The sequence below is a fragment of the Mustelus asterias genome, chromosome 10 (genome assembly GCF_964213995.1).
Source record: "Mustelus asterias chromosome 10, sMusAst1.hap1.1, whole genome shotgun sequence".
NCBI lineage: Eukaryota > Metazoa > Chordata > Chondrichthyes > Carcharhiniformes > Triakidae > Mustelus > Mustelus asterias.
Window position 1 is genome coordinate 85,046,578 of NC_135810.1, and position 26,034 is coordinate 85,072,611.

At 36.5% G+C, this 26,034-nt stretch overlaps 1 protein-coding gene across 14 annotated transcripts in view; it reads right to left on the minus strand.

Annotated features, from left to right (window-relative positions):
• Window positions 1–26,034, minus strand: part of LOC144499733 (paraspeckle component 1-like) — a 97,091-nt gene that overhangs the window by 41,833 nt on the left and 29,224 nt on the right. For 2 of the 14 annotated variants that reach the window (XM_078222092.1, XM_078222093.1), the window contains 4 exons: window positions 20,356–20,430; window positions 13,949–14,006; window positions 9,275–9,447; window positions 4,401–5,442 (listed from right to left, as the gene is read on the minus strand). The exons of 2 other annotated variants lie outside the window; for them this stretch is intronic. In XM_078222092.1, the coding sequence (XP_078078218.1) occupies window positions 5,236–5,442; window positions 9,275–9,447; window positions 13,949–14,006; window positions 20,356–20,430 (513 nt within the window). In that variant the 3' untranslated portion in view covers window positions 4,401–5,235. Of the gene's footprint in view, window positions 1–4,400; window positions 5,443–9,274; window positions 9,448–13,948; window positions 14,007–20,355; window positions 20,431–26,034 lie in introns of those variants that run through there. 10 more of the 14 variants (XR_013498887.1, XM_078222098.1, XM_078222094.1 and 7 more) reach the window with 7 other exon arrangements.

Sequence of the window (26,034 nt, forward strand, 5' to 3'; positions counted from 1 at the left end):
ACCAATTCGTGTGGTCAACAGCTGACTTTGACTATTAGCATCCAGAGTAGACTCATCAATCTGGATATAAACAGCTTCAAAAATGACTAGGATTGTGTTATTAACTATGGAACATGATATGTCTACCCAAGTGTATGGAGAAGCACTTCAAAAATTATAGATATAATGTTAAAAATCAATCATAACAATAAGACTGGACTGGACCATCGAAATGTCACTCAATTACCTTAATTATTTCAATGAAATAAAAATGGTACAACCAATTTCATTTAAATGACAAAAAATTGAGTACAACATCCAATAATGCAGAATTATTTCATATCAAAGTAGAAGCAAAATTATAAAATTGTTTGCGGTTACATCACTTACAGGCATTTTGAATGCACAAGAATTCTTAGAGCTGTAAGTCTTGTACTTTAAATTACTTACTTTAAAAAGTAGCGAGTTACTGCATGTTTACCTACACTATGATGCATTTCGAACATCTTAACAACCAAAATCTATAGAAGGCTATTGAAGCTGAAAGGAAATTTATTGTACATGTATATAAACGCAATATATTTGCAACACAACTGATTTACACCGTTGAGAATGATAAATATAAAAGTTTAAATATATGCAAACTTAACCAATAAAAAATAATGTTTCTAAAAAAAACTCTCCAATTTGCTTGATGAAATAAATCAGCCTGTTAAAAGTACTTTTTCGTGAAACAATGACTTACCAGTTACATTTTAGCAACTCTTATAAACAAATCACAGCAGATAACATGTGTGTTTAATCTCCTAGATACTACATCCACTCTCAAATAATTCCATTTGCAGGATGCTAGGCATATGCGAATACCAAGTATCAAATCCTACATAGATGTGCCGAAGGCACAAGAGGCTTTCAGATACACAATGGTCAACTAAGGAACTATAAACATCTTGAATACCATTTCATAACCACTACTTATCCAAGTATTGCAGTGGCTGAGGTGGAGATCCACAAAGAAAAATACCGTGCCAATGTTGCTGCTGAGAGTTTCACCCAAATGTTTTGCTTACTTTTAAAACCAAAACACAACTGGAAGTAATGAATTGATAGCTTATAAAAGCTTAATATTTTAGTGAAATGATTCATAAATTTGCTTAAAAAGCATAAAAATACACCATAGGTATAAGGCATTAAGTGCCAAGAAAATTGGTGGAAACATAAAAGCAAAGGGATAACAAAAACACCAAGAGAAATGGTAAGACAGAATTGAAAAAACTTTACACCAACTGCTGTGACAGTAAGTCTTTTAGCACTTATGTTAGAAATCAAATATTGATCCTTCAAGGGATGTGTCAGATGAAGCTAGATAGAAACCAAAGCATATCACTGAGGAGTTAAATATGTATTTTTCAAAAATTTTCAACATTGGAAAGCAGTCATAATACAAGAACATTATAGGCAAGGTGTGCAGCTAAAATTGACTGCAGCAGAAATGACTTTTGCAAGATGAATGAACTTCTGCATAAATCCCATTTCCCCTAAAAGTGTTCAAGAAACTGGACAGTGATACGCAAGCCACTGTCTTACACAAAAACACAGGCGCTCACTTAATTCCAGGTAGAATCTAATAGATTGGCTCACTGTGATCCAATTATTAGGAAAGATTAAATTGCAACACAAGCAATTAAGTTTTGATTCTGATAGTGAAACTGTTGGAAAGCATCACATGGGATACAACATAGACCATGTGGGTTAAGTGTGTCACTCAAGTTTTTAAAAAATGCCCAGGATAGTGTAGGAAGTTAGCCTTGACTGACATTATAGAGGATTATAGAATTATGACATTAGCAGAGGGTTAAGAATTGTTATTAATGAGCGTGATTGCGCTTTGAAGTTTCATGGTACTTGGTGTACAAAAACCTTGAAGGGTTTTGACAAATAAAGAGAAACTATTCCCAGTGGCAGAATCATTAATCAAAGGACCTAAATGTAACATAATTAACAAAACCACAAGAGCTGACATGGGAGGGTTTAAAAACAAACACAGCAAGTTATGATGATCTAGAATCCATTGTTTGAAAGGGTGATGGAAATGAATTTTAAAATGTAATCAATTTATCCAATTTGAAGAGGAAAGATTTCTATAGCTATGGGGGAAGGGGACAAGTTGCAAAACTCTTTTGAAGAACTGACAGGCCGCATGGTCTCCTGTGCTATATTATTTTATGATAAAATCAGCAAGTGCACTCAAGTTAGGAAACTTCAAACAGGTTCGTCACGCATCTGTTAAAGGATACAGGCTAAGAGAAGTACATAACATGGGAGCAACCTGATGCACAATGTGAGATGGTTATTGACACATCAATATATATTTTTAGTGGTTTAGTTGAGTTGGCTGGACAGCTTGTTATTGATGCAGAGTGATGTCAACAGTGCGAGTTCTATTCCCGTACCGGCTGCGGTTATTCATGAAGGCTTGCCTTCTCACCCCTCGCCCAAGGTGTGGTGATCCTCAGGTTAAATCACCACTAGTCACAGCCTATGGTCATCTGGCAATGTGACGACTTTATATTCTTAGGTAGTTTAGGGCAACAAAAGGTATAAAATACAGAGAGTATTATTCTTTGCATATTTAAGTATTGCCTTTAGTTTGAATCACTGTACATGGCAGAAACATTAAAGCTCAGAAAATGGGGCCGTGGAGGGTAACCAGATTAATAACAAATCTTGAGACTAAGTGAGGATCTACACCAGAGGTTATTTGCTTTGGGAGAAACACAGTTAAGGGATATGATTTGAAGTTTGAAAATAAACTCAATTGCATAGAGTATTTGAAATAGCTAGGACAATGCCTTGACAATCCCCAAGCAGAGAGTGTTAGATAAAATGCAAGAAATAAATTGTCAAGTCAAGTGGCAAGCAGGGGATCCCTAGTTATTCAAATTGGAACTAGAGGTTCCCAAGAGAAAAGAACATTTCCATTTATAGAACCAGTTCCCTGCCAGTTGTGGCCAAAGGATGTGCACAGGTTACCACTTCAGAAATTTGCTTCATTGCCATGAGAAGTTTGAAGGGAATTACCCAGTCTTTGCCGAATTTGCTGCAGTTTGTTTTGTCACCATCAGCAAGCAGCTCAGCTAGGCAAATGGTGAATGAAGCATATAGCTGTACTTTTTACTGATTTAAAGTCAGCTTGATGAGACTGAAGACTTTATCAATTTTTAAGTGGTCATATCCAACTGCTTAGTACAACCCAAAATATAACAAAGCTGTTGTATTGATATACCAAATTTACTGGAAAGCACCCAAAATCTTCAACTTCATCTTGATCACAAAAATTCCTCCCATTTTATTAACACCTCCAAATGTGCAGCATAGCAATCAAGATGCAAAAATGAATTTCATTAAAAAGTGTTCAAATAAAGAACCAATAAAACTGGTTAACTACAGTATATCAAAGTAGCAGAAGTGATTGAAAAGCACTATACGCAGGTTACAGCTATTTCTAAGCATAAAATTGGTCAGATGCATCTCACCCCAAGGACATAGGCTTAACCTGTTTATGGTCCTCTGTGTTACGTGACCAAATATCTTGCTCGGACAATCTAATCAGATACAAGAAATCAACACAAATTAGAAAAATCATAATTCCCTCCTGAAAGATTATTGAAAATGACCATTTAAAAAGATACAACGGCGGCATGGTGGCACAGTGGTCAGCACTGCTGCCTCACAGCTCCAGGGACCTGGGTTCGATTCCCGGCTTGGGTCACTGTGTGGAATTTGCACAGTCTCCCAGTGTCTGCATGGGTTTCCTCTGGGTGCTCCAGTTTCCTCCCACAGTCCAAAAATGCGCGGGTTTGGTTGATTGGCCGTGCTAAATTGCCCTTTAGTGTCCTGGGATGTGTAGGTTAGAGGGATTAGCAGGGTAAATGTGTGGGGTTGTGGGGTAGGGCCTGAGGTGGGACTGTTGTCGGTGCAGACTTGATGGGCTGAATGGCCTGTCGGGTTTCTATGATTCTAACTGAAAGCATAAGTAATTTGAAAGAACAAAATGTTTCAAACTTAGCTGAGATTTTAAAATGAGACTCAATTTATGATCAAACTGATGATTGTGTCACTGCTAAAAGTCAATAACATTGTTTATGCAACTTATTCATTTAAAAGTTAAAACTAAAATGAATGTGTGAACATTTTAAGTTTCAACAAGTCCACAACTCCATTTATTAAGGGGCGATGCTGTGTGACACAAAATACCCTATGATTTTACTTTAGAAAGGCCAGTCCTTTTGGTAAGAGTTAAGGAGCCTCCACTGATTAGGGTGGACTTGAAGCATGTTGTCAACCGAGTGAATCTTCAAAGGAAATGTTTTTAAGACAGGCAAGTGAAGCATCTAGGGATTACAAAAACCCCAAGTTCTGGTAAGTTATTTAATGGATGTTATTAATCCATTTATAAACTGCAAAGATGCTGCAGTATTCCTGCAAGACAGCAGATACTACACAAAATTTCAACATAGTTACTTTAAACAGAACAGAAAATAAACCACCATGGAACATTCTCGACGTCACCTTAAGTTTTCACTCACTGTAAAATCAGGAATTTATCTGTCAGCTAGTTCCCAAGTAGTTAAAACTATGTAGCTATTAAATTGCCATTTACAGCTTGTGCTTAATCTGTGAAGTAGTATACTTAACTCTGGAGTGGAATAATTTGCACACCCTCGATACAAGAAACTATGAAATAGGTATGATTGATGTTTGCACCAATATTCAAGTTATGCACAGCATATATATATATATATCTATCTAAATATATTATACACACACACACACACAAACACACACATTGTGCATTTCTCAGTATGAATTGCTTAGCTTTCAAGTACTTTTACGAAATAAAATGGTTTATTTTCTGCTTTATTTATTATTCCAGAACTCCATGGATTTTACAGCATGGTCACATTTTAAAAGATGTATAATACTACATTCACAAGGAGTAAACCCAACTTGCTAAACAATGATGTTTTATGTGGTTGCTGTTCTATGCTACAAAGCCTGAAGCATTTACTTCAATATAAAGATTCAAAACAAAAGATTTTACATAAGAAAAACAAAATTCAAGATCTACATCACATTAAAAAACAGTGTCAGGAAACAGCAGATAAAACTCAACTGATATTTTTAAATCACCGGATATCCATATACCTTAAATTGTCACAGAAGGGAATGGTCTATTGTTACAATTCAGAATGTCTAAAATCTGCTGTGGACTTTGTTTGCATCATAATTACCCCTTTGATTTCCTCTACCAAAACCACCAGGTGTACCACTCACACCCACACCTGCCATGGGTTGTTGAGGAGGCGGCTCAGGTGCCGGAGTTCCGCTCAGGTTTCCCCTATTGATCATAGGAGGAGAACCCATTTGACCAGGACCTCCTTGGGGAAATCTATCATTGCGCTAGTGTCCATTTGAATAGCAATTTTTAAAAAAAAGTCCATAACACGTTCCATTGTAGGAACGAACCAAAAGATGGCAATTTTATGGATTGATTGGCGACATTTCCGTGTTGGTGTCATGAAGTTTGGCAGGCAGTCCAGCAGTACCAGGCACATACAAAAAGGAGATAGAAAGGAGCAATTACATTAGTTAATGTATTGATTAATGGTGTTTTGAATTATGTAAAATAATTTATATTTTCACAGCCTACTTTCAAATTGACACAAAAAGTAACTACAGCCACAATACAAAGGATGCTTCTAATTTTTCATTAGGACACCAAACTGATAATGCAAATTTGTCACAATACACTAGATTTTTGAATTATAAAGCTGATTTTCTCTGTACTTTAAAGACCAATGGTACTGTGAAAGCCAAGTTTCTAGGACAAAAATCAATAACATGGCAAATTTCAAAACATTACATAAGTTGTAATTATGGCAATCAACCAAGGAATCAGAAATATATTTTTACACACTCCTAAGTGTATGATTTGCATAGCTCAAGCCACAACTATTTTAAAAATTGACTAGTCTCATGTTGAGCAATAATAAAGTATTTTTAATATGACCTCATTGGATATCTCAAAGTTAACACCAGTTAAAATTTTCGTCTACTGCTAGGGCCCTGTCATCTTCCAACACTTATTTACATTTGGGTTTACGCAAATCATAGTATAAATTAAGGTCAATGTTTTTATTTTTTCTTAACTCATTTTAAACAATCAGAACAGGAATATCCTTTTGAAAGATGTCATAAATAGAAATGTGCACTGTATTATTCAATTGTTTCAAAACACACACAATCCTCAAGCTTTTTCTATACTCAAACGAATTATTGGACATGGCATTTTCACCACACTTCCTACATTTCAAAGCCTTTTCTGAGCATTCCCAGCCCGCTCAAATCCATCTTTCGATGTTCCTCCTCCACTTCTGTCTCTCCCACAATATTATTTACACTTGCTCCCTGCCTTGAACACCTCCACTCCCCATCTTTACCGTTGCTCATCTATGTAACGCTCAATCATTCCTCCACTTCACCAATTCTTCCATCTCTTCTTCTCTGCCACTTCTTTCACTGGGATCTGTTTCTCTTCTTGTATTTTGTCTTCTCACCTTCAGTTCTTCTGGCCCTTTCTTCCCTCCCCGCAATTCCAGCACCCTTACTCTTCCTTCCCCTTCCCCTGCAATTCTTCAGGTCTTGTTCTCTTGACTTTCCACATCTTTCCTTTCCTACTCTTCTATTTTTTTGCATCTCTGCTACTTTTTGCGGGAATTGTGGATATGGAAAATCACACAAACAGGACTTGGAATTATTGTTCCTTGATTTTCATATTCTTGGAGGAGGTGGGTGCACCCAGGGGGTACACAAGTTCAGTTACTCTGCACAAATCTTCGGTTTACTGGGCTGCTCTGAAGGGGCCAAGTCCTGACTGCAATCAACTCTCCTATTCACTACAAACAGCAACAGTGAATATGAAAAGCTAGCCCACATCTGAAAAACCATTAGCAGAAACAGTAGATTTTTCCAGTGGGAAATTAAACAAAGCTTCCAGGCTCTTATCTGGGATGTAATAGTCCACTCTCAGTTGTATTGCTGTCCTCAGGATTTGCTTTACCAACTTGACAATTAAAAATTCCAACTGAAGAACTGTGCTTCTGGATTTGGAAATGAACATAATCCTGCTGCATTGCCAAACTGCAGCTTAACTTCACTTCACTTCATTCCTTACCAGCAGATTTTTGTGGCATTCTTCTCAAAACAAAGAGCTGCCCTATGGATTGTTTGGAAGCGGCAGACAGATAGATATTGAACACAATATGAAAAGGGATACCATTTTGATTATGGCTTAATCAAATTATCAAAAATGTAAGATACTACACTAAAATAGTTTCATATTGTTTTCATATTAAAAAATCTGTTGGACAATCCCAAAAAACAGTGGTGCCCTTTTTTCATACTAGACACACAGTAGAACTAACTCCCAACATATACATGATGTTTTATATAAATAGATAAAAAGGGAGAATATCGATTTGATTCCCATTTGCAACAATAAATAGCAAACGTAGTTCAATCAAAATAAACAAAATCCATCTTACAGGTTATTTTTCTGTTACCAAATATACCATGTGCTAACATGGTGTTTGCTACTTTTTCATGGGACAAAAAAATATATACATATGATCAGCCTGTCACCTACAGCAGCTTTGTCCTCTTAGCAATTTTAACCATAATGAAATCTACTTTTCCTCTGGCTAGTGGCTCAGTTCCAGGTGGGAAGAGTAGCCTTTTAAAATAATTTTCCCCAAGTACCAACAAGGAAGAAAAGTCAAAAGGATTTAAATTTTAAATGGAAGGCAAAACCATTGAAAGAGGAGGATGTTGGCAATGTTGTTCAGCTTGCAAGGATAGCTACTTCTATCTCTGCTTCTTACTTGTGAAACTAATCTCCACTATAGAATAAAATTTCAGATAGAAAAGATGGAAAAACGTCTGTGCTCTGAGTTAGATTTTAGCCCAAGATTAAAATACAAAAAAAAGGTGCTAGCCAGAGTTCACAAATTTTAGAATTTAAAATCCAGTACCTGTGCTTGTTAATATTACTTCAAAAATCTTAGCTTATAGCTCAATAAATGTCATAATTTAAATTAGCCCATTAATATATGCACCCAATTAGTTTTCATTTTTCATCACAAACAATTCAAGCAATTTTGATGAGAAACAGGGCTGGAATTCACCCCCCGCCAAAAGAACATCTCAGGCATAACCAAATCTAACAGAACACAGGATATTACCTTGACATATGATACAACCAAACTGTTTAAATATAATTGGAAATACAAATGCTTACGGAATTCTCAGTTTTCCATTGTGTTTTATTCCTTTAAAAGGTTTAAATTCTAGCCCTGGCAAACTTTGCACAAATGCAAAGATGCATGAATTTAAGTTTAATGTCTGAAAGATATGTTTACACCTTCAGAAAGCTTGGCACATAGTTTAGAGTGCGCAGTTCTGTGCAAAATATTTACAACAAAATTTGCAGTGCCATAAACAATGTGACTTAGCCTCGGAAGCTTGAAATTATTTAGTGTTGTTTTAATTTTATGCTTGTTTTATGTAATGCAATAGCAGATGTTCCTTATAACCAATGTTTAGTGATACTCAAACCCCTTTGAAATATGACATTTGGATTTTACCTAACCATTTCCTGAAACATATCACAGAAATCATGACCAAGATTCAAACTTGTCCGAAGTCTATCAAATATATAAACGGTCATTTAATTTGACCTACTGCATGGTCCGATAGCAATGTAATCGGTACCATAATTTATGCTTACACCAATAACTATTGGCTAATATTTAATTCTAGATAAAATCACTTGTCTATTGAAATTCACAATCCAGGTTCATTTGTATAATAAAATCCTAAAGCATGAATATCTCTACAGCTACGCTCGGAATGGTCAAAGCTCCCTTTACAATTTCAATACTGTGCAATCGCTGTACCATTACTGTACTCTACCCTTTCGCTTCATCATACATATGTATAAACTGATCTAATTCAATGTATCAGGACACCATCTTCCTAACTTGATGATTATCCAAAACATACCTGGTGGCATTGAACTGCTTCAATAATCCAGATTTTATACAAACAGATATGATCAAAACTTTCTGAAGTATGCAAACCTTTAATAGAAAGACCATGCCAGTCTGAATGTTAGTGTAAACATATCTTATGCTATTTAAAAAGTCAAAAAACATTAGGCGGTTTAATACATTACCATTGTTCCACCGTTGTCTCCCAGCATGGGCGTTCCCAGATTTGCAGTTCCTTCTGGCCCAATGGCTGGGACAGGTCCCATTGTAGCACCAGGCATAGGTCCACGGTTGTTCATGTTCATGCCCATAAGTGGAGCAGGGCCTTGATTGCCAGCAGGAGCCGGGCTATACGCATCTATGTAAAATAGTGGGTACTTAGATCTAGCCTAAATCTAATTATTCTTCCAAGGCAATTAACTGGATTGAATATTTGTAGAAACTTAATAAATATAGAAACATGCTTATTTAATATACGGACCATGCAAAGCAACTGCTACCTGAGTAAGAGCCTGCAAAAATTGTTCTTTGGGACTGTACAAATTATACCACGTACATGTATAAGACACACAAAATATTTTTCCAACATCTTTGCTTCATAAAGCTCTACACAACAGGAACTAAAGTATCAATTGGACGTTTCCATTTCTGCAAATGATTGGATTCTCAATTAAATGGGAAAATCAAGATAACCTTATTATAGTCCAAAGAAACAATTGTTCACAATAATACTCAGCATCAAGTATTTTGGGATTTTCCCCCAAAAAGTGTGCCTTAGGCTACAATATTATTTCTTCATATTACAAACTAAAAACTGCGGTCAGTCTTTAAACATATTTAGAAGATTCTTCAAAAGAATAAGCAAATGTATCCATTTCCCTTTCCACAGAAGTCATGATACCTTCAGTCCAACCTAGCTATTAATTGAGAAGACCTTTGTCACTATTTTACGTGGTAAATAATTCAACTACGTATAAAGACCAAGGCTATCTAATCACAACCTTTTCTCTCCAAGTAAAGTGTAATTTTTTACTGGCATAGAGATATGGGTGTAAACCTAGATTGATAACCACACAAAGCTGTCCGAGGGATGTAGCATGTATTGGATTTTCATACCAGAACTAAGGAAAGATGAGACAGAACTGTTTTAGAAAATATTAACCATAGCCAATTTTGTAATATGTTACTTTACATTACCAGAGACTGTCAACTGAAAACTATTGTAAATAACATTCCTTTGCCCATTTTAACAAATTTACCTCGCAATGTTTTCATTTAAAATCAAACATTAAAAAAGGACTAAAAGATTATTAAAATATATATATGTGGCACTTGAACCTTCCAGATGTGGCCTATTTTGAACTGTTCAATTCCACTTTATTAATGCTACAAAGTTAAGCCACACAACGATAACCTGAAATAAAGGATCTGAGCCAAAAGTCCCTGGTTAATTTTTTTTTTTTGCAGGTTTGGATTTTCTCCCCAAAACCACTAAATTTGGCTAGAAAGGTTTGTACAGGCAAGACACCTAAATCCAAGTACAGATAATTTAGAAATTGTTATTTAAGTTATGCCATCCTACAATTACATCACTTTAATGTAGGTTTGCTGATGTTCATGATAACTGGTTGGCGAGGGAGTGGAGGAGAGAAAGAGAAGTGGGCAGCTGCTAAATACAAGAGACGACAAGCCTACAAAGTTCAAACCATTCCAACTTTGCATAATGACCTTTAGCAAACATTCAGTAAAGTTGCACTTTAGTAGCCCATGCCAATTTAACTATATGCAATGTCTTAAACAGCTTTTTGATACATTGTGATTTTGCTATGTCACCTTCTTTTGACAAAAAAAAGGCAAATAATAAAACTGTAACTTCTGTGTTGGGAACACATAAACACTGGATCAACAGGATTCATTTTAGACTAGTCAAAATTGAGCCCATCATGCCCACCCCAACAAAGCAAATTAACTAGTCCCTTTCCCTGCCTCCACCCAGTGCTGCAAATTCTCTCTTCAGGTGCTTATCTAGTCCTTCTTGAAAGCTGGAGTTGAATGTGCCTCTACCACACACTAGCAGGAATGCTCAGAGTGCAGCCCGGATACATTCTAGAAGTACCCAGTCAGTAGTGTAGTTTAAATTCCATTCTGGAAAAAAAACTGAAGTAACAAATGGATTGTGTGAGACATTTGTAAAGGATGCCATCTCAGAAAGCATTCAATAAAAAGCTCAGATGCTCTTGGATAAACATAGCTTTGGAGAGGGTAGTTGAAACCTCATTTAAAACTAGAATTCCATTAAGTTCCATTCAACAAAAATCTTATGACTGCTCGAATGCATAATGATTATCTGTCTTTCAAGGTACGAAGCATATCCACATCTAATGTTGAAACAGTTAAATCAATTGCCAAATTATTTCAAACCATGTTATTGATCGAAAGAAAATTTAATTTTATTTCTACGATATGTCCTTTTCCCCAACTTCAGTTTCAATTTAATAATTTAAAATGCAGAAACACATGCTAATACTACAGTTACATTATAATGGTGCTTTGAGAACAAGCCTCAACTTAATCAATACCACTGCAATGTAAATGAGGTGCAGCAAAGCACCAGCAGTTAGAAAATTTACCCCAACCACTTGCAATGCAGTATAGTAACCACAAGGAATTAAGAAGGGACTAACTGGATTTCTGATTAAGTAAATAAAAGTAGTAGACATTATTGGGAATGTGATTTTAATACTTATTTATATGGCATTGCTTGTTTACTTTCATCATGCGCGCATCTGATGGTAAAATGGCAAGATGTATCCCGTGATTGTTGTGAACACATCATTTTCTTTTTAAACTGAATGGTGGCTATTATTTGTTCAGTAAACATTCTTGCATAAACTACATTTATCTGCATTGTATACAAGATGTTTCCTACCAAAGTTAGTGTGTGCACCTAACACTGTCGCAGCAGTCATGCCTTGGGCTAGTTAGCAGTTTAAATTCAATAGCACTGTAATCACTGCCATGGATTTCACTTTGAGATCTTGTCCATAGTGCCATAAAACTGGAATGCTACTTTACATTTGTGGATTTTGCAGATCCACCCCATAACATTGGATATAGACAAATCAAAACGATGCTATTGCTTACTCCTAAATTCACCCCATCAAATAAGCAAGGAAAATTCCAAAATTACAGACTGTTTCAAGCATGCATGATCATTGTCTCCATTGAAAACAAAACACTGTCCTCAGGACTAAAAATTTGGACCAAATGTTATTAACATGCCCAATGATGTCTACACACTTCTAATTTATTAAATAGAAAAGCAGCTAGGCATAGTTTGATGGAAAGTCGAGGTGTATATTTGAAACTTACTTAGGCAAGTACTGAGGTGCTGAGAAGTGCTGGATTTGTATTTTTCCAGTCTTGAGGTTGCACTACAATGTAGCACTGTGGGAGACAACTGAATAAAAATTGCACGTGCAGAGTTTTAAATGGTAGAACTTGAGAAATGCGATTATCTATGGCTATTCAAATTTAATTTAAAAGTCAACCTTTAAGGGATATTCATCTCAACCCATATACACTGATGGTGCATCTTGTACCATAATGATGTGATATCAAGAACCAAGATTAAACAAGTTATATTTATTATCCAGGTAGCACTACTGCTCGAGTATTAAAGTTTCTCAGAACTACCAGACCTCACAGGAATAAATCAGTTTGGTGCAACCAAAACAAGAGCTGGTCTCGTTCGTATCCAGGAGTGCTATAAGTTATGACAGAAATATTCCACTGCAGTGTGATTAAAGCAAAATGTACACAATGTAATTGTCCACACCACAGTGAAGCATATAAACGTAATGATACTTATTTGACCATTACTTTTGCAGTACGTGGAGAACACTTGTTCGTCATGCTACAGCCTAAGTTTTATATATTTGAAATACTAGCGAGTTTTAACAAGTTGTAGTCATATAATATCTGCAATACAAGATGTAGCTTTACAATGTTCGGAACACTGCAGAAGACAATGGTTTACTACAATTCCAAAAAAACATGCAACTTGTACCATAATAAATGTGGCATTGCCAGGCAGTTGGTAGATTTGGTTCTACCAAATCATCTCTTGTACTAAAAATATGGTTATTGCTTCAAGTTTACAAAGAGGGTCAGAATGATCGGACATCAACGGATAAAAAGACGACAATATGAATAAAAGCTTGGTAAACTTAAAATGAGAGCATAACTTCTGAACTAAATTACTATCACCTTATGACAAAAGCAGTCATACAGTATAACTTAAAAACAAATAATTATATCAGAGTTTGTCAGTCACAGGATGTGGGTCCATCCTGAATTAACCTCAAGTAGGTGGTGGCAAGCTGCCTTTCTGAACTGCTAGCATTTGGATGGCCAGCAGCTTGAGATTACTGAGTAACTTTCAGAGAGCAGTTAAAAATCTGGATTTATTTAACTAAAATTAAATCCCACGGCTGCTTTTGTGGAATTTGAATTCATGTCCCTTGATTATTAATCCAAATCTCTGATTACTAGTCCAGTAATAAATACCTCTCAGCTACCATCACCAGTTTTTCAATGCAAGAACAGCAACCATACAATTATGTGCAAGAGGTTGTACGTTAAAAATACTAATCAATTTTTCAAGCTGCATTGATGTAATAAACTCCTGTGTTTATTAGATGTAGCTTTACAACTTTTGAAGCACAGCATTTGCACCTTTGTATGTAAACTTAAATTTCATCTTTCAAACAGGTACAGTCCCAAAGAACATCGCTAGGCACAACCATGAAGTAACAGATGTACAACATCTCAGGTGTTTTCATGGATTAAAACCCTACCTCCCATGCCAATTCCTCCACGTGGACCCATATCACCCATCCTCATATCCTGTTCTCTCTGAAAATAGAAACATTTTCATGGTCAACCTACCAGCACAGGTTATCTGTGTATGTTCAGTGTCTTACCTTTAATGGCACAAAAAACCTATTGCTCTACTCAAAAACCCAGTAAATATCGAAAGGTATGATTAAAAGTCTGAATACAAGGCAGGGAAGAAAAAAATGCAAGTTGAAATCCAAGTGTCTCTCACTTAGACACAATGCCCCTTCTGTGAAGCAGCTAACAGGGGTAATTTTAAACTTATGGTGTGGAAAACTGGCAGCAGTGGATAAGCAGCCTATGCTACTATTCCATCCAATCTTCCCTCGCATCTTCTGCAATTTCACTTGCCAATTCTGTAGCACCAAATTTGAAAAGTGCTCCCAATGTCTGACTTTCTTTAAATGAAAGCATCTTAATTACATTATAATGAGTGCATTCCGCTTAGCAATCACCAAAACAAGTTTCACATCCTTGTATTTTGATACATTATTAAAAAATCAGTTTGCAAAATTTGAAATATTACACATCAAACCTTTTCATACATGCCTGCCTATTTTCCACATGGCGCAAAAAATATAGTGATTCAGGAATTGTACTTTAATAGTATTATTTCAGTAATCATCAGACTCTGAGGATATCCATCAAAGACGTTACCAAGAAAATAAAGTCCATTCCTAGTTAAAAAATAAGCTTACTTTGTCCATTGGTAGTCATCACCCGAAAAAGGAATCCAGCCAAATGGCGCAGATTAGCTTATTTAATTCAACTAGAATTACACAAAACCTGCAATGTGTCCCCATGTATAATCATCTTACATTTTACAAAGTTTGTTGCTGTAAATCAAGCAAAATATGCAAATTGTGTCTTTCCACAGTAGAAATACCTGAAAGCAAAAGTCTCACAACTTAAAGACAGGAATTATCCAACACACGCATAAAATAAAATGTTAATTAAATCATCTGTATCAAGGACTTCTCGTGCTTAACACAATACATTCAGAAACATATTACTGCAATGTTCGTTCCTTTTTGTTCAATGGAAATTTTCTTCAACAAAAACAGTATTTTTTAAACTAAAAATAAATGCCTCATTTGGTAGCAGACCTAAAGATTCCTACAAATAAATTATACGAACTTATGCACATGCAGTTTTTTAGCCATGCTTTTGCATTCTCTAAAACAATTGTTTTCAAACATTTTGTATGGGGTATCTTTCATCTTAGTGCAATCAGTTAGCCCAGTTGCATTGATGGTTAGCACATGGTTCAGAATTATACCAACAGCATGGGTTCGATTCCCATTCCAGCTGAGGCAGACTGCCTCCTCACCCTGCCCGAGAAAGGAAAGTAATGGCAAATGACTGCTTACAAAAACTGCTAAGAAACAGCTAAGATAAAGCATCAGTGGACTATAAGCCCAGACCTGCCTTCAGGCAAAGCACAGACTGCAAGCTTCCCAATGGAAAACAGAATCACTGATAAAAGGCCTCAGTATTGAAGTAACAGAAATATGATACAGAGCCAACAAATACCGAAAAAATACAGAACATGGAAAAGTGGCTTAAGTTCAACAGCTGTCTGGCAATTCTGAAAACCCCAGGAATTCTCTGAACTTTTAGGGTCTGCAGTACCGTGTCCATGCTGCCCTCTCATGTTTAATTCACCCGCTACCAAGAATAAATTGATAAACAGCACTTTAAGTACATTATATCCTGGTGGATTTTACAAGATTCTATTCTAGAGGCGTGTTTATTGTACAATTGTGCACCTTGTCACAATTTATCAGCAGTGTTCCATATTACTGTAAATAAACTTTTTTTCCTAATTAATTTCCACACGGGGAGTTAAGACAAGATTTAGTCCATAGATGCTGGAGACTATAATTGCACCAATACCTTAAGATATAATATAATTTTAATATGGCTAAATTATATTTTTAATTTTATGCAGATACTTGTATTATATATTAGAATAGCGAAAATATCAAATTCAACTGGAGCATAGGAGGAGTTTTTGTATTATAAGAATTTACAATGTTATCTTTGATTCATGTGAACACCCGCTTCCACTCATTTCTATTATATAATTTTTACAGTACTTCCTACTGATGCTGAATGTTCTACATTCAAGCACCTGGCAGCAGTTTTTTGAACAATTTATTACAGTTCAATAATCATTTCTGCAAGTATGGAATTCAATTTTGTTTACCATCAGCAGGCACACCAAAAATCCACAGCTGATTTTCCAAATAATTCAGTACAATTTCCCTCTATTAGTAATGCTCAGAAAAAGTATTGATGCTTTTAAAGAAAAATCCAACCATATCACCACTGCAGCAAAAAGAAAATTAACAACTGTTTCACTGAAGTGATTGAGGATAATTTTAGGAAAGCATATATTTTCAAAAACTAAACAATGATGTGTTTCACTTTTGCAGTCATAACCATGACAAGTACTATGTTCTTATCCCCATATGAATAAATCACATTCTTCAATATAATTTATGGAATAAATGCAGTCTTACATAAATAATTTCCGCAGGGCAATGAAGACTAATGGCAGTTGTCTTGACTCAATATATGGTTACACTGATGTTAAGTATGCTGTTTCAGGTTAAGTGCAGTTTTCTTTGACAAAAGCCCACTCCCTGTAATAAAGTTGCGATCACTCAGCCAGCTATAAAAATAACTGGCACATTATTTTAGAATGTTTCCTTCATTTTTACATCATATTGTATCAATTCATTTTTTGATGCTTCAAATTTGGTAAGTTTCCTGTAACTTCTTTTTACCAGCATCATATTCTCTTTTTGCCTATCTGTGCCATGAACTGAAGATGTTATAGGGAAACTCAAGATGAGATAACATGGATTTAACACAATTTGAAAATATCATCCTTGGTAATAATTCACCTATCCCTCCCAAAATAACCACCCCTGTTACTTAGATTGTAACCTGGAAACTCCCACATTGCTATTCAATTTCCCTCTTGGGAACCCGGTTTACTTCAGCTGCATGTTATGCAGATCAACTATATTTGCACTTTGAACCAAAATGCACCTCCAATAGTATTAAACAATTCCACAATTTCACATTACTAACAAGCTCTTGATTAGTTAATTCCCAACACAAATCAAAACTCAGCAGTTAAACGGAAAGGATTTCAAACTACCAGCATCTTATACAATCAAAGTGGAACACTGTGGATGCTGGAAATCTGAAACACAAACAGGAAATGCTAATACTGCCAGATCTGCTGACTATTTTCAGCATTTTGCTTTTATTTCTTACATTATCAAATTGTGTAATCAATTTTCAACTTTGTGTTTCTTTCTCAATGTTAATGTTTAGTTCCCAGTTATGCCAAGTTTGGCTAGACGACTGAAAGAGTAAGAAAAAAGCATACCAATAAAACAAAAAACACATGTGCAAATTATTGCAGATGTTAGCTGAAGACCTGGTACCAAATGAGGCATGAGTTAACCAACAAGTTTCTCAAATATATAAGCAGTATGCCATGACACATCCATGATCCTTCAATCAATCTACAATTTGAGATGCAATTCGTAAATCGGGGGCATTTACAGCCTTTAGGGGTTATCTTTGTTCTTTACACTACAGTACAGAAGATATGAAATTTAAACAGAAGATTTACTTCCAAAAGGATCTGAAAATATTTAAAAAGTACAAGTACTGCATAATTGAAAAAACTTCATTTGATAATTTTCTACTATTCATGCATTGACTATATTTGTTCAAAAACAAAAATTCTTGATCAGTTTTGGAATAGCCAGTTTGGTTTTGAAAAGCACAAGAATATACTTCCATATATTTCACAAGACTCTGTGATTTATGATAGCCAGAGTTTTTCTACAGAAACATGCTTCTTTGAAACAGCATTATTCATAGAGGACATGCAGATTTTACCTGCAAATGAATTCAGTAGATTCAAAGAAAATGTGTTTAATTTTGCTGATGTGGTCACTCAAGTTGAAAATGAGCAGTGTAAAATTAGAATATTGCTCATCCAGGGCTAACTTAAAATTATAAACCACTTTATTCATTAAAGCCATCATACGTTAACGGCGTATTAATTCTGCAGTAACCTTCTCGATGGGCCGAAAGGCCTCTTTCTGCACTGCAGGGATTCTATTCAATGGATTCTTTGCCAATGGACACTTTTTATGCCTTTATAAATTATTCCATCACTTGTTACAAGAGAGCATTTTGCTGGCAACTGAAGTTAAACTACTACATTGCTTTAAAAATGGTTCATTAGGGAATACTATTAAATACCTTGGTTTAGAAGAGGACTTACGAAACAAATATTCAGTTAGAAGAGACATGCCTAACTTCAGTATTAGCCAATTACAAATGCAAAAAGCACTAATTTTAAGTTAATGATGGATTTACAACGATGCACGTGCACTTACCATAATATTTAGTAACCATGGACAGTTTAATGCAGTGTTGTGACACAGTGGAAAATAAATCAACAGATCAGGATTTATAAGATTGAGTATGGTGTATAAACCTACTGAAATACAAAGATTACTTGGACTGGAATACCAAGAACTATTCAAGGTTCCAAATAAGCTAATGGTAGCTTAGCAGCACTGGTTTATTCTGCATACGAGTTTCCACGGGTGAGATATGTTGTGTGATGTTTCCCTGCTTGCAGACATTATGAATGACGAGAAATAGAATAAATCAGGTAGCAGCTCTTACATCTTGCCATAGGCATGGAGACCTGGTTTAGATCACAAGCATACTGTAGATTTAAAACTATTTTGAGAAAACAAACATTAAACGTTAACATTGGTTGTGCCAAAATCATGTTCATATTACAGTAGTAGACTACCTTTGGCACAGTAAGATCCTCAGCTTTAGAAAGATACCAGATAAATAAACTTAGATGTGCACTGTCATTGTAGTACATCTATTTTGCAAAATTCTTTGGTGTTTCTTTTGCAACTGGCTGATAGAAACAGTAAAATTCTTGGCAGTTTCAATTTGCCACGAGATTTTAAAAGTTATTTCTAAAAAGTGCGTATCTTTTTACATTATGATTCCAAAGCGATTCAAAAGCATAGTTCTGTCCAGTACTGGCTTTACAACAAGTTGACCATACACTGATCATCAGCTGAAACTTTGTCGGATCATCTTGCATATCCTTAATACCAAATCACTGGAAATAATAGTTTAAAGCAATATAATTTAACTTCAAAATTCTGCTGTTTCAAATCAATTTTGAATGTTAAGAACTTGTATTTATTTAGCACCTTTAAGGTATTGAAACACCACTAGGTGCTTCACAGAACAAACTGAAGGAGAATTAGGTCAGGTGACCAAAAGCTTGGTTAAAGAGTTACGGTTTTAAATGGCATCTTAAGGACAGAAAGCGAGGAAGAGAGGGCAAAAGGGGGGAATTACAGAGCTTCGGAGTCGAGGCAAAGGAAGGCACAGCCATAAATGATTGCGCAAGTAAAACCTGGCATATACAGGATGCCAGAATTAAGTAGCGCAGACATATGAGGTTCGTAGACTTAGAGGAGATTAGAGTTGGGGGAGGAAGGGAGGGATTTGAAAAGCATGAGAATTTTAAAAATCAAGACACTGTTTGACAGGGAGCCAAGCACAGATGATGGTGGGGGAAGAGAAAAAAAATCTGTGCTTGTTGATAATTAAGATATGAGCAGCAGATTTTTGGATGACCTTAAGTTTATGGAGGGTAAAATGTGGGAGACCAGCAAGGGGTACAATAGTTAAGTTTCAAGTTAACAAAAGCACATCTGAGGGTTTCAGCAGCAAATGGGGTGAGGCAGGCACCATGTTATAGAAGTAACAATAGGCAGCCATAGTGATGGCACAAATGAGGTCAGAAGCTCATCTCTGGATCAAATGTGATATTAAGATTGAGAGCAAATTGGCTTAGTCTCAGATATTTGCCAGGGGGAGCGATGGAGTTGGTAGAGAGAGAGAATTTGAAGCGGGGACCAATAATAACAGCTTCAGTCTTCCACAATGTTTAGTTAAAATAAATTTCTGTTCATCTAGTGCTGGATAAGCCAAGAAAGATGGAGTGAGAGAGAGAGAGAGCTGGGTATCGTCAGCACATTTGAAAACTAATGCAATATCAAATAGGAGGGGACAAGGATATATCCCTGGTGGACACTAGAGGTAACAGTGCAGAAACAGGAAAGAAGCCTTGCAAGTGACTCACTGGCAAAAATTAGGAAGATAATAGAAAAAGGTGAGAGCAATCCCACTCAGCTGGATGACAGTGCAGAGGCATTGGAGAAGTTTGGTATGGTCAACCGTGTCAAAGGCTGCAGACAGGTCGAAAGGATGAGGAGGGAAATTTTACCTTGGACACAGTCACATAGGAGGTCATTTGTAACTTTGGTAAGAGCTGTTTCGGTACTGTGGCAGGGGCGGAAACCTGATTGGAGGGATTCAAACATGGAGCAATTAATTTAATTAATAAACATGCAATGTGTTATTATATACATTCTAAACGCACAAATCTTCCATAGATCTTAAGTGTTTGGAAGACAGACTCAAAATTTTAATTCTGGAAAAAACATTTGTAGAATGGCCAAAAATGGTGACAAAGATAATATAGCCTCCTTTCGTTCACTTGCTTCATTTGTAAGTTAATGCAAAACACATGTATATACTGGAAATATTTTTATTGTATCTATTAGCAATATGCCCGATGAGGATAACAATCACCAGTTGTGCAACATATTTTTGATAGCTGCAGCTTTGAAATAGCAAGAACAAAGCTTGCATGTATTTACAAAGATTATAAATTACTCAGAAATTCAAGTAGCTACAATGAAAATATATGCATTAAATTTGCATATTAAACCTAATTGTAACCCTAAAATTGACTCAGAATTATGAGGTCAAATGTGAAACCTTTGCTGGCAAACTGCCAGTCCCCATCCGATGATAAATGCTGAAAGGCAGCACATTTACCATCATTGCAACTTTCCTTTTCAAATACTGTGCTCGGTGCTAAAAATAGGTCTTCCCAATTCTTTGAGCACTTCAACATCATAAAGTCCACCCTTTCTTGAAATAGCAGAATTTGATCAGTTGGCAGGCAAGGTACAAGATTACAGATCTCAGGGCATCAGTGCATGCACTAGTAATCCTTCAGTTCATTAGAGATTATACCATAAGAGAAAAAGTGTTCATCTTAAATGAGGATTTCCAAAACCATGCTGTGTGGGGGAGCTTTTGTAAAATTGACTGCAAAATGATGCATGCAAGTAGTTTCTCATCTAAATTCTTCTAAGACTGCAAATGAATGTCCAGAAGATCAGCAAACCTGGACTTTATTTTTATTCATTCGTGGAACATGGGTGTCATTAGCTGGTCCATCCCTACTTGCCCTTGTTCAGTTGAGTCAACCACATTGCTGTGGCTCTGGAGCCACATTTAGGCCTGACCAGTTAAGGAGGCAGACTTCCTTCCCTGAAGGACAATAGTGAACCATATGGGTTTTTCTGACAATCAATAATGGTTTCATGGTCATCAGCAGATTCTTAATTCAGATATCTTTTATTGAATTTAAATTCCACCATCTGCCGTCGCAGGATTTGAATCAGAGTTCCCAGAATATTAGTTGAGTTTCTGGATTAATATCGAGTGATATTAAGACTAGGCCATTGCCTCCCTCTTGTTCAAAGCAATAACTGAATATTAACAGGCAATACCAGGCAGAGCCACCAAACTCTATAATGAAGATATCTATCTAAAGGAATTATGGATTCTCTAGGGATAGACCGTATCGGAGCCTTTCAGGATTCCCAATTTTGGTGGTAGTGTTTGAACACTTTTGAAAACTCTTATCTAGAGGGAATCCAAAACTATAGGGACTGCAGTTTTAAAACAGAAAAGGAGAAAAGTTCAACCAAAAGAGCTGTCAAGATTCCTTGGACTACAGAATGCTTTCTCAGGCCCAGGGCACCCTGCAACCCTGCTGCCATGAAATGCTCTCGACCTTTGTATAGCTATGTTGTTCAGTTTTTAAAAAAATCTGGATCTTTGACATTAGTTAGCCCTCCATGGTACCATCACTTTCATGAAAAGGTGGCATTAATAGAGTTTTTCATCCTTCAGTCTGGAAGCATACAACTTCTTTAGCCATTATTATTGCTTAAATTATGTGCTTCCTTTGTTTAATTGTGAGAACGTGACAAAATTACATCAGCTAACAGGGAAGCTGGAACTGAGAAGAAAATTGAAGAGCATGTAAACTCAAATAGATTTGATGGAAAGCAATCTAAAACCTATTAGAAATCCACCAATCCTATAAAGTAACATTTGGGTAGTTCATGATGGTAGCCTTGTTGGTAGTCTTCCCATGACCAGTCACCACACCTATTCAGCAACTGAACTGGTGTGTAAACAGTGGATACCCCAAGAGCCAAAACCTCTTGACCCGTGGCTGGTATCCAATGTTGCTGCTTCACATTAGCCAGATTTCATTTTGCATCTTTTCAAAAGACAAAAGGCAAGGTAAATCCCACAAACTCGAAATTGCGGACCATTCAGGCAAATGTTTGACTCTCGATCAAGAGCATTATGACCTTTCACAATCCAATTGTACACTACAATTTCTCACATTTTTACAGAGTTTAAACATAGATGACTTGTCACTTGAACTAGATCAATTCATAGAATCCCTACAGTACAGAAGGAAGCCACTCGGCCCATCAAGCCTGCACCGACCACAATCCCCGGGGTCAATTTAGCACGGCCAATTAACCTAACCCACACATCTTTGGACTGCGGGAGGAAACCGGAGCACCCAGAGGAAACCCAAGCAGACACGGGGAGAATGTGCAAACTCCACACAGACAATGCCCCAAGCCAGGAATCGAACCTGGGTCCCTGGCGCTGTGAGGCAGCAGTGCTAACCACTGCGCCACCATGCCGCCAATGATTTGCTCATGATTTTTGTGTTAACCACCAATTCTATTCTGTACATTTATAATTTGTAAACAAACAAACAAATAGGACCAACTTTGAAAAAAGATAGGCAATTACAAATTTCATAGCTATCACCTATGCAATTGAAATATCAAATTTCCAGTTCAACACCAAACACATCTCCATGGATCAGTAATGAGACAGTTTGCATTTCCAATGCTTTGTGCAATGATAGGACGCAGGTTTACACTTGCAATCTCAATTTCTCACAGGCAAACATGCCTTAAAAATTCAAAATTTTCCAACGTTCTACAAATTATACTTGACATTTTCATTTGCTGGATTGTGATTACAGCATTATGATAATTTGATAACAAATATACAGTATATAAATATATTGCAATTTAGGATTCAGTGTTTGGAATCATAATCATTACATGACGGGGATTTAAGCATCAGTGTGTGAACCAGTCAGTGGAATTCCTTCTTTAAGATGAGGAAAGGTCAACTAAAATTCAGCAATTGGTTGCAATATTGATCAGCAGCTTCCCACTAAAAGGTCCATGAATAAATACCTAAAAGCTATGCAACCAAGAGGAATTACTCAAAATCATAACTGCCTGTTCCTTCTTCCTTCATACCTCTTTATATAGGACACAATGTCGTATCCACGGTTGCCATGGATAATAGTCAAATTATTTAACTAAGGAATTTATTTTTTGTAACCATTGCACAACAAATCAGATTTTATTGCAGATGTTTTACATATTTATGACTTAACATATGTAGCAGTCTCTCATTCCATCAAGTTACAGCACAAGCAACACCAATAAACTTACAATTTGGCAGTGCTTTTTAAAAAATTTATTCATTCGTGAGATGTGAGCGTTGCTAGCAAGGCCAGCATTTATTGCCCATTTTAAACTGCCACTGAATGTAGTGGTGAAGTCACCTTCTTGAACCATTGTGGTCCATATGGTGCAGGTATACCCAGGTATATATGCAGGTACATAGGGAGGGAGTTCTAGGATTTTTACGTAGCAACTCTGAAGGAAGTGATACAGTTTTAAGTTTGAATGGTTGCAGCTGGTGTTGTTCCCATGTGTCTGCTATCCATATCCTTCTAGGTGGTATAGATCAGGGGTTTGGAACGTGCTATCAAAGGTGCCTTGGCAAGGTCACTTTACAGCAAATTAAACACTTGGCCAACAAAATTAATTCCACTAGAATACAGGTCAGCAGAAAAACTTCAGTTTGGAAACGGTTTTACCCTGTCTGAATTTCACGATTTATAACTACTGCTCAGGTGCATTATGGTAGCAGTGGAAGAAGTGAGTACATCACGCAAGTCGTTCTATAGACGCAAATTCAAGTGAAAAGAATTAAAGCTCCAGTTGTGTTCATGTGTTTCTACTTAATAATCAAAAAAATCTTATATGCACTGTGGCCTGGTCAGTAATTATAGCAGTTCCATCAATGCCTTCAACTGGTTTTTCAATATTTTAGTGCTCAGGCTCTCAGGTCAATTTTGGGTTTCTTAGACATCAGTTTCTTCAGGCATTTTATTGCTCTGCATCTTAGTGATTCAGAGGTCTGTGCATTAATCATCAGGGCAGGCCAGCTGGGACTCACTGCATGCACATTCAGATCTATGTGGTACTGTATCCTGGGTAACCGCAGTTGCAGGAATTGCCACAAGTTGCTTGAACTCCACTTCCAATCACCAAATGCTTTTGGGAATGAGAGACTTTCCAGAATGGATTTCCAGTATGGGATTACTCCACAGCTGCAGATGGTGATAGGTGTCCATTAGACAAATTAGGAGAATACACACTAAGTGTGGGAATATTCCAAGCCCAGGGCATTTGCTGTTAGCAAGGCTGGTGACTTCTCGAAGGAGTAAGATTAAGAATCAAACCTCTGGCAACATGGGAGATTTCACTGAATTGAGGGGAAATTAGAGTGGAAATGCAGTAGTCAAATCTAATTTGTTAGGCGTGAACAGGCATTTCTGTAATCACAACAGTGATTTCTGAACGATGTGTTGCCACAGTAAAGTGCACCAAGCAGACACAGGGTATCCCAGAAGAAGGGGAATAGTCCACAATGGAGTTGACAAAGATAGAGAAAAAGTCAACGTGCTTCAAGTTTCAGAAGCTAAGAAAACAAAATCCAAAAACAGGATCTCAAAAGGTAACCTCAGACTCAGTTCTAGTGAGTATAAAAACAGGAAAATAATGTAGGCAAAGGTATAACTAAGAATGTGTGAAGGAGGGCAGATTTCAGGTTCTTGAACATTGGGATGGATTCTCAGGGAATGGGCACCTAGACATGATGGATGGGTTGCACCTGAACAAAGCCAACACAAATGTTCTTGCTGAGAGATCAGCTAGCATTGCTAGGGAGGGAGAAAGCAGGAATCGGAAAATAGGAAGAGGAGAGCAGAAATGAAATCAGGAGACAAAGAGATACAAGCAACAGTAAAATTAGAAATATTCCCAAAGTTGCAAAAAAAGACCAAACAGATAACAAAACTAACAAAGATTGGTGAGTTGTAGGCACAAATTGTTACATAGCATCATCGTGTATTCCGTTAACAGATTTGATTCAAAGTCACAAATGTGTTCTTAATATTATTGGATACCGAATATTTGTAAAGATAGAAAAGGAGAAAGGAAGGGACATGACAATATTAATCAAGGATTACATTAGGACCACAATGTAGGACAAAGTATACAAGAAGAAATATTGGAGGCATGTGATAAAGGGACGACAATAATCATGGGTGATTCTAATCTACAAATGAACTGGTTAAATCAGATTGGCAGTAGTAGCCCGGATGCAGAGTTCACAGAATGCTTGAGAAAGTTTCTTAGAGCAGCACTTTCTGGAATCAATTAGGGAGGTTATATTCGATTTGGAAGTGTGTAACGTGACAGGATTAATTAATGATCTGAGTCAAGGCACTCCAAGGTAACAGCTACCACAACATGATTGAATTTTACATCCAGTTTGAAAGGGAGAAGAAAATGGGTCTAAGACTGGTATTTTAAACATAAATAAGGTTAACTACGTGGGCATGAAAGTTTAACTCGCTGAA